General features: G+C 42.8%; 1 protein-coding gene across 2 annotated transcripts in view; it reads right to left on the bottom strand.

Annotated features, from left to right (window-relative positions):
• RIC1 (RIC1 homolog, RAB6A GEF complex partner 1) overlaps positions 1–14,380 on the bottom strand; it is an 82,680-nt gene that overhangs the window by 21,599 nt on the left and 46,701 nt on the right. For both annotated transcript variants that reach the window (XM_048504805.1, XM_048504806.1), the window contains 9 exons: positions 11,275–11,363; positions 10,536–10,680; positions 9,215–9,263; positions 5,464–5,616; positions 4,982–5,185; positions 4,085–4,123; positions 3,423–3,533; positions 1,742–1,831; positions 488–648 (listed from right to left, as the gene is read on the bottom strand). In XM_048504805.1, the coding sequence (XP_048360762.1) occupies positions 488–648; positions 1,742–1,831; positions 3,423–3,533; positions 4,085–4,123; positions 4,982–5,185; positions 5,464–5,616; positions 9,215–9,263; positions 10,536–10,680; positions 11,275–11,363 (1,041 nt within the window). The remainder of the gene's footprint in view (positions 1–487; positions 649–1,741; positions 1,832–3,422; positions 3,534–4,084; positions 4,124–4,981; positions 5,186–5,463; positions 5,617–9,214; positions 9,264–10,535; positions 10,681–11,274; positions 11,364–14,380) is intronic.

Here is a 14,380-nt window from a genome sequence, read left to right as displayed (position 1 = left end):
TAAGACTGAGAGGAGGATATTAGTAAAATATTCTGTCAAATCAGTTACTAAATAAAATTTTATTTTGACAGGTAGTATAACTGCCAAACCTAACACTTAAATGTTACAGTATCTGTAAAATGAGAACAGGATAAGAGCTATTGCTCTTCAAGAAACTGATTGTGTGAGAGTGCTAATAGAGCGCTAACTTCCGTAGGTTCATTCTTTAAGGAAGTTCTCAGTTCTAAGTAAAATGCCAAAAATGTCAACAGTTACACACCATACTTTGAAAGCTTGCCTCAGTGTTACTGTAGCACTCAAACCTTGTAGAAGCCACCTGTTTTGTAAAATACAATCTTCACTTCATGAAAATAAAAAGAAATAACCTTCCATTTGAAAACATAACATTCCTTATCTTTCAGCCCCAAAATTAAAGGGCAAGTACTAAATTTTCACACAATGATATAAGAAAGTAGAAAATAGAGTAACCAATTCATGTGATCCTCACCCATCAGATTTTCTTTCAATACTGTAAAGGCAAATAGAACAGTCTGCTCTGAACAATATTACTATGTCCCGAAAAACACTGAGCAGTAATGTTTCTGCATCCACTTTGGTGATATGAGCAAACGCATTGTCCAGATTGGCTGTTCGCAAATACACTCTTAACTGCAAGGACATAAAAAAAAAATAAACAGTCCACATCTTTACGGCACAATTAGTATTGCTGAGTTTTAGTCTCTAAGCAGATAACGAGGACCTCCTAGGTGAATTATAACATGGGACAGAAAAGTACACTCAGTATTTGAAGTACACTTCAAATACTACACTAACATGACTTTCACAATTGGCCATCAAAAGAATAGGTAGGAAGACTGAAAATATTTACCAGTACTCAAGATAACCCCACCCTAAAGAATTTGATAAACATCTAATTTACATGTCTGGGTTAGCAAAGCCTGGGACGGCCACAAATCATCAGATACAAATTGTTTTACAAATTCTGCCCTCACCTACATCCTATTACTTCACTCTTCACCAATTGGAAATATGAAAAAATACTTTCCTTATTTCCCAAGCTTCTGCAGAGCTTTAATTCAGTTCTCCATATTACTGCTTTATGAGCTAGATACATTAAATACCCTTCCACCAGCATTCTTCTCTGAAAATGCAACTCACTCTCTCACCCAACAGTGATACTTCAATCCTCCTAATCCTGCATGTTACTCTCATTAGCAGCATGAAAACGAAGTACTGTATACACTCGCATGTAAGTCAAGTTTTTCAGCACATTTTTTGTGCCGAAAAAGCCCTCCTTGACTTATACATGAGCCACCCACCACCGCCCATCGTCCCCCTCACACACTCATCTTTTCCTTTCCCTGCAGGCTCCAAGGCTCGGCTTCAGGGAAGCTGCCGCTCGGGCAATCTGTCTCTATTATTTTCTTAAAAGGACAATGCTCCAAAGATTGCTCTGTCTGGCGTTTCCTTGCTTGCAAGCAAGGAAATGCCAGCGCAGCCAAGGCTTTTCCTGCCTGCTTTGGAGTTACCACCCTAGACTTATACACGAGTAATAAGTTTTCCCAGTTCTTGGTGGTAAAATTAGGTGCCTCAACTTATACACGGGTCGACTTATACACGAGTATATATGGTAACAATTTGATTGATATATCTTCTTGTGTTTTAACATGTCTTAGCATTTCAGAATGACACGTGAAAAATGAAAATAAATGAAACATTTTTCCTAAGACCCACGCCTTACCTCTTCTTGACGATCACTTAAGTTGTAACATGCAATAACAATGAAATCATTCCACCATACTAAGCCGCCAGTCACAGTCATGGTTTGTTCCTTAAAGAAAACAAAAAGTTAACTATCAGAGCTTTAAAATATGAATAATATATTTTTCACATTTATGGATATACTTCACAATGAAGCTCAGTGTCTCTGTAAACTGTGTTTATCATTGCATTGCTATTTTTAAAAGTCCCCAGTAGTTATTAAAGATGTAACCTAAACAGAAGTTGTTTGCATCTTTTCCAATATTCTGCAGATAAATATTAGCACAAAATTTGTGACTGATGTGAAATGCTTACAAAAATTATGATGGCTTAAGTCCATTTCCCTTCTTCTCTGGATGAAGATGGCCCTGCTGCTGTGACCGATGTTAACTGGAGACTTTCTAAAGCAAGGATGTCAGACTCATTTGTTATGAGGGCCAGATATGACATAAATATGATTTGGTGGAGCAGGGCCTGGGGGGTGGGGTGCTCACCCCCGTGCTCACCAGCCCAGGACAATACTGGATTAGGAGAGGCTGCCTCAGCTGGCGAGCCCACAGCAGGCCTGCCAGCCCAGACTGGCACTGGGAGAGGTGGTGAACCCGGGGGGGGGGGGGGGGCTCAGCATGCTCGCCAGCCCAGATCAGGCTGCCTCAGTTGGTGAGCCCACAGAGAGCTCACCAGCCAGATTAGCATGGGAGGTGGCTCTCCAGGCCAGATTGGAAGCAGGGTGGGCACCTAGATTGGCAGCAGGCACTCCAGGCCTGATCAGGAGGCCAGATCCAGTCCCAGGCCACATGCTTGACACCCCCCATCTAATGAAAAACAGAAGTGAGAAGCCCAAAGAATGAGAAATAATGATATCTCATCCCACCTGTTGTAGCAAAGAATGTGATGCTGCCTGGCTGAACTCAGTGATGGTCATCTGATGGCCTGTTCCTTAGGTACATCTGTCATTCATTCAAAAACAGAACTGCATCTGCATTGTCAGTTGCTTGGAAGCAAAGTGTGGGACAGTTGAGCCCCATTAGATGCTTAGAGACTTTCTCTCCTTCCCACAAAAAGTATATCAAAAAGGCCCCAGCTGCTGGTTGGAGAACTAACACCTTCCCATTCCTTCCAGCAAAAACCTCAACTCAAACAGCTACCTGTTTTCCATAAAGCTGGATCAAAAGAACCATCAGCAGCGCACTAACATAAAGGATCTTTCACACACAGCTTTCCTGCTAAAGCTCCCTGTACCAGTCCAAAAGGAATGGTATGAGTAGGCAACACAGAAGGAGAAATGTAGAAACTGTTCCCCCTAAGAGTGGAAATGCTCTTCCACTTGTGAAAGTAAGCAATACAACTCTGAATATCAACAAACAAGTCTACCATTGTAAGGACCTTTAAGAGATTATTAAAGACTCAATGAAGCCTTTCCTCTCTGGATACATAAAATGAAACACTGTAGCTAAAACTGAGAGATAAAGCCAAGCATGCAAATAAATATTTTTCTGCATTTGAGTGTAGCTAAATGTCCCACATATGAGGAACCTTGGCTGTATGAAATGAGACAAGCAGCAGCACACAATTAGAATTTAACCTTCTTTATATAAATCAGAAGCAGCATTTTTCAAGCAGCAATACATTGATTCCTTCCTCCTCCAACAACCACTCACTTGGGTAATGTTTCCAAACAATTTCCATTTTTTGGAAAGCAAAGAGTAATGTGCAAAACCAAATTTGCCAACGACAGCGACATTCTGCCCCAACTTATCTATGGCTGAAAACTGTTCAGAGAAGAGAGAAGAACATAAAACAACTTGTCAGCGTTTTAACAGGAAGAACACAATACTAGTTCAGCATTTGACATGTTTAATTAAATGAAAATAAAATGCTTAGGTTTTCCCGTTACATGTAACTTAGGGGTCACCAATCTTTTCTTTAACAAGAGCAGCTTCTAATTTTAAGAAAGCAACTCCTCCCACAGCATGCTACCAAAGTTTTGTTCTCTCCGAGAAACAGAAGGAGGCCTACAAAAAGCACCAGAAAGGAAGCACCAGAGAAAAATCCTATTTAAATAAAAGCTTCTCTAGAAAAGCCTGCAGCAGATCCTCTAGGCTGGGATGCACAAGCCGCTCAGCAGTCAGTGAGCTACCACCTGCTCACAAGCTTCCTGCTGGAGATTTCTAATCTAATGCAAGCAACAGAATTAATTTCTATAAGCATTTCTTAATCATTCCTAATTTCTTAATAATTCCTAATAATTTCTATAAGCATTCCTTTACATGGAAATGAACTCTCAAAAGGTATAAAATACAAAAATCTTAAAATAACTCACCCGTATAGGCCAATTGATCTCTAGATAGGTACTGTGAATCTTTAAAAACAAAAAGAGGCATTATAGACAAATTAAATTTAAAATTCCTGTAATTCATTGAAGTCAAATACACACAGACACGCGTGTTTCGTTTTTTACAAACCAACAAGGTTACAAACACAATATGTAGACAAACATTTAATATGGTACTTTGAGGCCCTTGGCATAGTCTACCTACTTTGGTCCCAAATTTTTAACTAGAATGCATGTAAGAAGAAGAAGGAGTTTGGATTTATATCCCCCCCTTTCTCTCCTGTAGGAGACTCAAAGGAGCTTAAATCTCCTTGCCCTTATCCCCTCACAACGAACACCCTGTAAGGTACGTGGGGCTGAGAGAGCTCCGGAAAGCTGTGACTAGCCCAAGGTCACCCAGCTGGCATGTGTGGGAGTGCACAAGCTAATCTGAATTCCCCAGAAAAACCTCCAGATTAGAATCAAATCCTCCAGATTAGAATGCACCTGCTCTTAACCACTACGCCACTGCTGCTCTGTTGTGCAGTTCAAAGAAGATTAAGCTCAGTTCTATATAATAGTAAAGCTATTTCTTAAATACTAAAAACTGCCTATATACAAAAAGTATGGCTTAACAGATTCAACAGATTCTTGAAAAGCATACTGAAACATACATACAATTTTATTAAATCCCAAATTGGCATGAATGCTTCATAAATATTGCATATGGTACTTCCTACAACCAAATTTAGCAAAGTCTCTAATGCAGGTAGGTCAAAGGGAGACGAAGTAACCCAGACTTTTAAACCCAAAAGATTCTGACAAGCATTATGCTTGTCAGAATCTGATAAAGAAATAAGACAGACCAAGTCAAGGAAGTAGCAAAATGCTTAAGAAAAAACTTACCTGTACAACATGCCAATGTCTGTGTCCTAATAAAGTGCTTAAACCCTGAGAATCTAAGCTCCTAACTGAAAATTGGCCTCTTTCTCGAATGGCCGTATGCTCAGTGTGTGCTGAGGAACTTCTAGGATTCTGAGCTTGTATTGTATCACCAGAATTCAAGTACAAGCGATCTTCTCCCTGAAGGAGGACCTGTTCCTGATTGCTCTATGAAAAAAAACAATACTTCTAGTCAGCCAACAGTGCAAACAGTAACAGAACTGCATAGCAACTAAACTAAAATGGAAAAAAATTAAACTGCTCAAGAAAAAAACTAAAGTAGCACTAAATTTTCTGATCTTACACAATATTATTACTAGGGTAAACTCTAACAAAGATGTTTTGTTCTATGAACAATCACATTTTTGCCTAAGAGGCATTAAGCATGATCTAATACTATGCACAAAACATGAACCTTAAGAAAATGAAAAATTGTGTATACTTACTATGCAAGGGTTAATGGTGAGTGCACTCTTGATGAACTGGAATTGCAAAATTCCAAACTGCTTGGCTTCACTTTTGCATTCCTTCTCTGCCATTACATTTCCAGAACTCTTTGCTTCGATCACCCATAGGTGATAGCCTTCTGATCCCCAACTCTGGAAAAAAATATTATCAACTATTTAAAAAATAATTAAAGGTACCATGAGAAGTGAATATTCTACAGCAATCTGTCACACGATAATCAAGGTTCTTTTACAAAGCTGAATTCAGGCATCACAGTTAGCCAACACTACACATGAAGCCAATACGGGCCAGTTTCAGGCTCATCTTATTCCTGCCTCTTGCTGCACCTCTTCTGATACAAAGGCTCATTAAGCAGAATAAGGCACTTTCAAACTGCTTTCAGTGCTCTTTGAAGCTGTGCGAAATAGCAAAATCCACTTGCAAACAGTTGTGAAAGTGGTTTGAAAACGCATTATGTGCGGAAGGGGCCAAAGTGTAATGGCAGGCTGTTGGTAGTTATGCCCCACTGTCCAAACATTTTGGAGGGAAGTTCACAAAGCGCTGCAGGAGATTTATAATGTTAATGTGAGAAAAAAAACCAGAAATGTACCTTTTGGGAATTAATTTAAGTGGGAAGTTTAGCAAAAATTATAAGTTTGTTTTATTATCTGATAACCTGTGCTAGTATTTCCTTAGCCAGATACTGCAAGAAAGAAGACGTTCCATCCAAATAAGAATGGTTGGACAAAATATGGTCTTTGTACAGAGCAGATAAAATGACATATCTAATTAAAGAAGAAAATGAAGATATATTTAAGATGTGGTCTCAATTTCTGGACTACATGTTGAAGCAACTAAAAATTATAAATAAAATAGAATAGTGGGAATTAAGTAGTATCCTAGATTAAAGTAATGATTTGACTTAGAATTGTATATCCTGTTCCACTTTTGCTCTCTTCTTTTCTTTCTTTACTTTATATTGTAAGTAATTTTGTTTAGTATACAATATTAAGTTTAAGTCAATCAGAATTTGTTTGAAAATGCTGCCCCAATTCAGAGGACATAGAAAGACTTCATAGACGATAAAGAGGGAAGTCACTGTTTTTGATTAACATATAAGAATTCATTTATTGTGTATTATTTTCCTCTTTGGGAATTCATGGATTTTGAAATTAGAACTTTGTAATTTTTCATTTTAATGATAAAAATTAATAAAAATGCATTTAAAAAGAAAAAAAGTGTGATGACAGAAACCTAGTTTCTGCAATATACCATTTATCTGCAACATACAAATGTTCCTCATGCATCCTGACCAACAGAAGGGGCAGTAAAAGAAGTCTAAGGCCTATCTGTCTCTGTACTGCTTTTGAAAACAATATGCTTTCTACTGAACAACTGCAACCAGGAGAATTGGAAGCAAGGACATAGGTAAGGGCGGGTTCTCGAGTTCAGACCCCCCCATTGCATGTCCGAAGCTCCGCCCCCGATTGTGGGTTTTTGTATTTTTAAAGTGTTTTTTTCGTTTTTGGCCTGGAGGGGACACAGTTTTTAGGCTAGCAGGACCAAAATTTCAGGCTATCGTCAGGTGACTCTCCGGATGATACCAGCCAAGTTTGGTGAAGTTTGGCTCAGGGGGTCCAAAGTTATGGACCCCCAAAAGGGGTGCCCCATCCCCCATTGTTTCCAATGGGAGCTAATAGTAGATAGGTCTACCCTTTTGAGGGTCCATATCTTTGGACCCCCTGAATCAAACTTCACTAAACCTAGGTGGTATCATCAGGATAGTCTGCTGCTGATGCCACCCTGGTTTGGTAAAGGTTGGTCCAGGGGGCACAAAGTTATGGACTCCCAAAGTGGGTGCTTCCATCCCCCATTGTTTCCAATGGAAGCTAATAGGAGACGGGGGCTACACCTTTGAGAGTCCATAATGTTGGACCCCCTGAACCAAACTTCACCAAACCTGGGTGGTATCATCAGGAGAGTCTCCCAAAGGTACCCTGGACGTTTGGTGCTGCTAGCTTAACAATTGTACCCCTGACAGCAGGCACCCCTCAATTTTTCCCAGATTCTCTTTTTAAATCCACCCCCTTCGGCATGGATTTAAAGGGAGAATCTGAGCTCCCCAGTTTAAACATTGAAAGTGATGTTGTTTCAGGGTGGGGGATAATCCACCCCAAAACAGCATCACTTTCAATATTGTTTTATCTGGGGACCTCAGATTCTCCCTTTAAGGTGAATTTAAAAGGAGAATCTGGGCTCCCTAATTTAAACACCATTGAAAGTGATGCTGTTTGGGGGTGGATTTTAGCATCACAGCAGTCGCCCATGGGGGAGTGGTGGTGCACAAACCGCACATTTTGCACTGAGCTCCATTTTCCCTAGCTACTCCTCTGCCTGGAGGGGAGAGAGAAGGGACTGTCAGCTTCCAGCTGGGAGCCCAGCCGGTGGGGGAGGCGGGGTGGGCGGGTCATGGGAGTCTGCCATCCCTTGCCTCGGAGAGCTGCTTTTATAAGCACTTAGGCTGGGGGTGGGGCTTGGGGATGCGTGGCCACGCCCCTAGAGGCAGGTGGGGGCGTGGCCTCGCCCCTGAAAACCACCCCATAAAAAATCTATACCTACATCACTGATTGGAAAGCATCCGAAGGGCTGAAAGTGGCAGCAGAAATAATCTAAAGAGGACTGGAATTTGAGGACACCTGGGGCTTGGTACCTGCCAACCTACAGTCTTATTTCCCCAGGTTTGGAGTATGAATGGTGACCAGCACATTAGGAGAATAGGGATTGGATTGGAGTGCTGCAAGATGCTAAACTGGATGGACATTTGTTGACTTGGTGAGGGAGCACAGGCATGCAAGGGAGGGAGGGAGGGAGCCCGGCATCTGGACATGACCCGCCCACCCTAGCGGAGGGAGGGGGAGTGGAGGGAGCGGGAGGGTTGCCATGCAAGGGAAGGGGAGGGAGGGAGGGGAGGGGTTAACCGAAGTTAGTTCCCCCCACCAACCAGGAACCATTAACATGTACTCTTTGGGGGTGATCTGTCAACCAGTTACTGATCTGCCTAACAGTATTATGATCCAATCCACATTTCACCAATTTGTCAACAAGAGTATCATATGGAACCTTATCAAAAGCCTTGATGAAATCAAGATACATTATTTCCACAGCATTCCCCTGATCCAACAAGATAGTAACTCTCTCAAAAAGAAAAATAACTTGTTCTTAAGGAACCTGTGTTGACTCTCAGTATTACAGCCATCCTTTCTAAATGCTTGACTGACTGTTTGATTATTTGTTCAGCAGGTATAGATGCTTCCAGGTATAAACATCAAACAGATGGGGGTCAGTAGTTCACTGGATCCTTCTTTTTCACCTTCTTGAGGATGGAGACAATATTTGCCTGCCTGCCGGGTACCTGTTCCCCAGGAATTGTCAAAAATAATGGACAGAGACTCCGAAATTCCAGTCATGACTTCCTTTAGTACCCTTGGATGCAATTAATCTGGTCCTGAAGACTTAAAATTCATTTAAAGAAACTGGGTATTTATGTAGCACACCTATAATCATTCTAGGTTGCAACTTGTTTCCTCATCATGTCCTCTGTTTTTGCCACATTGGACACCATTTTCCTTGCAACAGAAGACTGGGGATTCATTCTTTTCAGTGTACTGGAACAGTGATCTCACCTAAATTCCCTGAATAAAATCCAGCAACAGCTTTTACTTTTGTTGCTGTTTACTGAATAGTGCTTACCATAGAGCTGATCTTTAGAGGGTCTTTTTTGGTACCATCAGACTGATAACTAAAAATAAGAACACAGCACATTTTATTAAATACTAGATCATCTGAAGTTAAGAAAAATAACCTGCTATTTCTGTATAGGCAGATACACATTAGAGACAAGGAGGAATTCTTTATCTACCACCCTCAAATCCTTCCTTTTGCTTCTACATGTATTATACAGAGCATGCCCCTGGGGGAAAAAGTTCATATTACTTAGTCTGCTTGCAGATCTGGTATTCTCAGCTTTATATTGCTGTGTATGCAAAACCATACATGATCATGGCGAAAAGTTCAGTGGCCTGAATTGATTTTGAAAACAACATTTGGAAAAGCCCCCCTCCCCACCCCACAATTTCCTGACTTCCAAAAGATTCATCTCCTCCTCTTCACAGAACCCTTAAAATATGGGCTAGCAAGAAGACAACTCTTCCAAAGCATTCTAGCCAATCTACTGGCTTTTTCAGCTATGTTCCCTGCCTGATCCTATATGCAGAGAAAGGTGTAGCAACTAGAATTTGGAGTTAGCTAGAAACTGATCTTTTTTACTTTTTTGCATGGTGCAGTGGTTAGAGTGTCAGAATAGGATCTGGGAAACTCAGATTTGAAACACCACTCTGCCACAGAACTTTGCTGGGTTAATTTGGGCTAGTCACATACATTTAGCCTAATTTACCTAACAGGATTATTGTGAAGGTAAAACAGAGGAGAAGATAACAATGTACACTGCTTTAGATTCCCATTGCGGAGAAGGTGAACTACAAATACAATAAATATATTGTCTATAAATATATTGTTCCCTTCCCTCTCATTTGCTTAGATGTTCTTAGAATAAACCTTCTGAACTTGGAACTTCAACTCGTAGATGATGTTAGAAGCCTCTTTGTTCACGCACCAGGAATATTGATAGAGAGGCTACTGCCTGTGGCAAGAGGGAAGATACCCTTGACATCTTTCTAGAGGGATAGAATGGACTTTCCTAATCATATACAAGCACAGAATCTCCCACAGCACAGACTAAGAACTGGCCTGGAATATTTATCAGTGTCACACAGGAATTAAGCTACCCCCAGGTGATAGCAAACTACTGAAGACTTGGGGGATCTAAAATGGCTGAGTGGCATCCACAGAGGTTTTTAAATGTATGTGTCCACAGCAGGTCCAGTGAATCTTTTACAGTGTAAAATACTGACCTCTGTGGTTAGTACCTATTTGAAATAAAAAACCAAATACTAAAAGACAGGCCATTCCATTCTGCTCAAGATTCAGTCACAATAATGCTTAAAATACTTACGCAAAATCTCCACCCAAAGTACAGATCAGCTGGGCACCAAAAACACTCCATAAGGAAAGTCCACCATATTCCCAGGTTACCATAACAACACAACTATCAGGTGACCATCTGATTAATTTAACAGCACCTGTTTTGTTCCATATGTCTACAAAAAAAATATCATCCAACACATACACATGTTAAGAATAGTACAAAGAGTATAAGGAGCTATGAAGGTACACAGAAGATCTGTGAATCCAAAATGAAATTGTTGCTTGTCAAGCTCTTTTTCATTTGTTCAACAATTTCATTTTGCACTGTCTATCCACTGTCATGTAATGCAACTATATGTGAAACACAGATCCTCACATCTCTTTTCTGCACATGCATTATTTTATGCTATAATACATTACACACTTTTCTTCATCATTTAGGCTATCTACAAAGCATTCATGTTGAACCTTTCAGTAAAACGTATTAAACAACCATTAAGACAGTAAAATTCTGAGAACACAGTGGAGTAAAAGTAACAACTTGGAGGACAGTAAAAACATTTTCATTTTACATAAACTTGTTCATGACAAATACATGATGAAATCTAAATCTACCTATATTTCTGGAAATAGGTAGTCTTGGAGGTTGCAGGTCATTATGAATTATCTGCATTTGCACAATTGTTAACTTTCTATATTTTAATAAAACAAGTTATATTTTTGAATAATGAGGAATTCAGTATCAAAATTAATGTGATAGAACTCACCGGGATACTGCTTGGGTGTTAACTCCAGTTTATGAGACAGCTGCATGGCCCCTGTGGTGTTATCAATTGTATAAACTTGTACTGAACCACTGAAAAAGAATATGCTATTTGTGAATATTTAATGTTTTTGTTTTTCATGCAAGATTAAGCATGTACATGCTTCCCCCCCCCCCCCCCCCAACATACATTAGTGCATGTGCATCAGTTCATTCAATCCAAAACCCAAGTTAGGGATTTTAGACAGGACAAGGAGATGGACTGGAGATAAAGGGAAGGAGTTTAGGAAAAATAATTAGGAATAACTAGGCAAAATAACTCAGTATGGCAACACAGTATCTCAAAGGAGGGCAAAGGAAAATCGGCTTACAAGAAGAGAAGGCTGTAAAGATCTCAGTGGTGCTGATTCTCTTCACAGCCGTTTGGCCTTGACTGAATTCCTTGGCACGGGCGACGGGCCAGAATTCGCAGCAACCACACTGTTAGGGGGGCTTATCTCATAGAGCAAGATGAGAATTCCGTTCCCATGAGAATGGGACTGGAGACACCAGGAGGGGGATGGGACAGGGGATGTTATAACCTGTAGTTTAAGCGGGGAAGTTCCCATTCCTGTCGTAATAGGAGTATTATTGAGGCTTTCTAAGATGTCTGAATAAACGGTCTTTCAACCAAAAGCCTTTTATTTCTGCTTCGTTGGAATTCCTTACATTATGACAGGAATCACTCTTTATTACTCTTGGTAAAACCAGTGAATCTCTGGTGGTTAAACATGCAGAGATTGAACATTCCTGAAACTGTGGAAGGCACGGTAGCCCCCATAGAGGGTTCCGAGCCTTCCCTTCCAGAATCTGAGGAACCAGGGGAGAAGCGGATCTGCGCTGGTAACTCTCTCCCGTCCTGCGATCACAGCACGAGTCTTCCCCTACTTCGTTGGGATGAGGGATCACCGGTTCTAGCGATCATGTGGAGTTACATGAGTCGATTTAGGGAGCTGTCTATGGATCGGCGCCTGGTGATGGGATCTCTACCGTTTCCGAGTGGATTACAAACCCCAAATGCAACCCAGTCTCTGAGGAAATGGGCCTGACTACGCTTCATGCTGATACCGGGGAGTCACTGGAAGCGATTCCTTGACTTCGTGCCGATGATGCTCCCAAAAAGGACCCGGCAGTGGCATAGCACGGGGCCCGTCCCAAATCTACAACTGAAACCGGGACTATATGGCAGAGATTGGGATCGGTGATTGGGAGAGGTTTCCGTGCCAGTTCTCAATCTGGACCCCCCCAGTCCCTGGACGGGAGCAGATGACAGAGCAGGAGGCAGCTCCGTGGAGCCGTCGGAGGGCGGGAGGAGTTGCCATCGGAAGGAGGAATCGAGGAAGATCTGACTCCCCATCCAGATTCGTTCCCCCTCCCGTCCAAAGAAAGTTGGGACGATGAAGTGGCCAGGCTGCGCGATGCCAAAGAAGCATGGGACCGTGAGCGCAGACTCTGGGAGGAGGAGCGCGAAGGTCTGCAAAGGGACCGTGAACAACACCGCAAAGATGTCCAACTTCGAGTTAAACCGGGCCAGAGAGGCGTTGCAACGGCAGTATCAGCAGAATTTATCGATCCATGACAAAGTCTGGATCACTCCAAAATGGATCTGGAGCATGGCCTTGAAAGCATCAGGGCCATCAAAGCGCGAGAGTAGCTGACTGCGGCCATACAGCGGGATAAACAAGCTAAACTGGATGCGTGAAAGAAGCGGCCTTACATGCACATCAAGATGCTTTGGCTGCATAAAGAGAGGGAATTGGCTTGCCTTGGAGCAGGAGCTGAAGAGGCGGCGGGGATCACGATAAGCTACGAGGACCCAGGTCGGTGCCCACACCTTTACCAGCACCTACCACACGCAGCCTGCGTGGGGATTGCGATACTGCACAGAGATCTCGTCAATACGCTCCTGGCGCACCTGCTGCTACCTCCTTTCTGCTTGGCAGGAGGAGACTGACGGTGCAAGGCCCAGCTCGCTTCCTCAACTTGGCCGGTACCTCAGCGGTCCTGCTGCTCTCCCAGCCCGCCCGCCGCAACCTCCAACCTCAACGGGTTCCAAGAGCGGTTGGGGAGAGGATATTACAGACCCCCATCCCGGCTCGCTTTTGGCCAGGGACCGCTCGCTGCTTCCCTACTTCATCCTGCAACGATGCGCATATGCAGGAATTTGATATTGAGATTTGTATCGTTCCTGAGCATGAGAAAAATCACGGGGACATAGGGCCAGTCTTGGATGGGGTCGCTGCTGAATGGTTTGTGACTCTCCTCCCCGAATTGCAAGCTGATGATACTTCGCTGAAATGGCGGATTTTCTCAAAGCCTTGCGTGTCGGCTTCCAAGATCCAGATGCTGAAAAGCGAAGAGGCCATTCGTTACCCGTAAAAACCATTCAGCAAGGGCAACCGTTCTTTTGCGGAATTGCCAGCGTGAATTTTAGATCGCGGCCGGCTACTAAGAAAACTTCCTCCTGACTGGCCTGAAGCGCATGAAATGCTTGAATACTTCTTCGAGGCTATGGATATCAAACTTGGAGACGAATTGCTCCTCATCCGCATCCAGCGCACCGTCGCTGAAGTGGATTGATCTGCAGGATCGCAAGTAGCGAAGCCCGTCTCTAGATTACGCAGCTTCGTGCGGGGCGCCCGTCCGAAACCGAGCACCACGACTACCCCAGCTACTGCGCCAAGTCAAACCCGGCCGTCTCCACGGAAACCACATCCTGAAACGCCGCCCGCCCGTTTGGGATTATGCCTCCTATTGTGGTGGTCCTGGCCATCTGGCTGCCAACTGCCGAAAAGAAACAGAAACCCACCGTTCGACCTCGCGCACCCCCCCTCTGCCAAGCCTCCACGGAAGTCTGGTCCTCCGCCAACAGAGTTAGAGTCAAAGCCATGCTATCGAGAAGGGGACTTGAGGGAGGAAGTGGCGGTTTGTCTCTCTTCGGCGCCCATGGACATGTAGGTCCTACTCCCAGATTGACGGTGAGTAGAAGGCGAAGCCAGCGCCCATTACTATTCAAAGCCTCTTTAGCCAACCCTGCTAAGCATCGCAGCGTATCCCTAGCCTCCGCCCTG

Source organism: Sphaerodactylus townsendi, linkage group LG07 (assembly GCF_021028975.2).
Source record: "Sphaerodactylus townsendi isolate TG3544 linkage group LG07, MPM_Stown_v2.3, whole genome shotgun sequence".
In the NCBI taxonomy this organism is placed as follows: Eukaryota; Metazoa; Chordata; class Lepidosauria; order Squamata; family Sphaerodactylidae; genus Sphaerodactylus; species Sphaerodactylus townsendi.
Note: the sequence above shows the minus strand (reverse complement) of the source record. Positions and strands in the feature narration are given on the sequence as shown.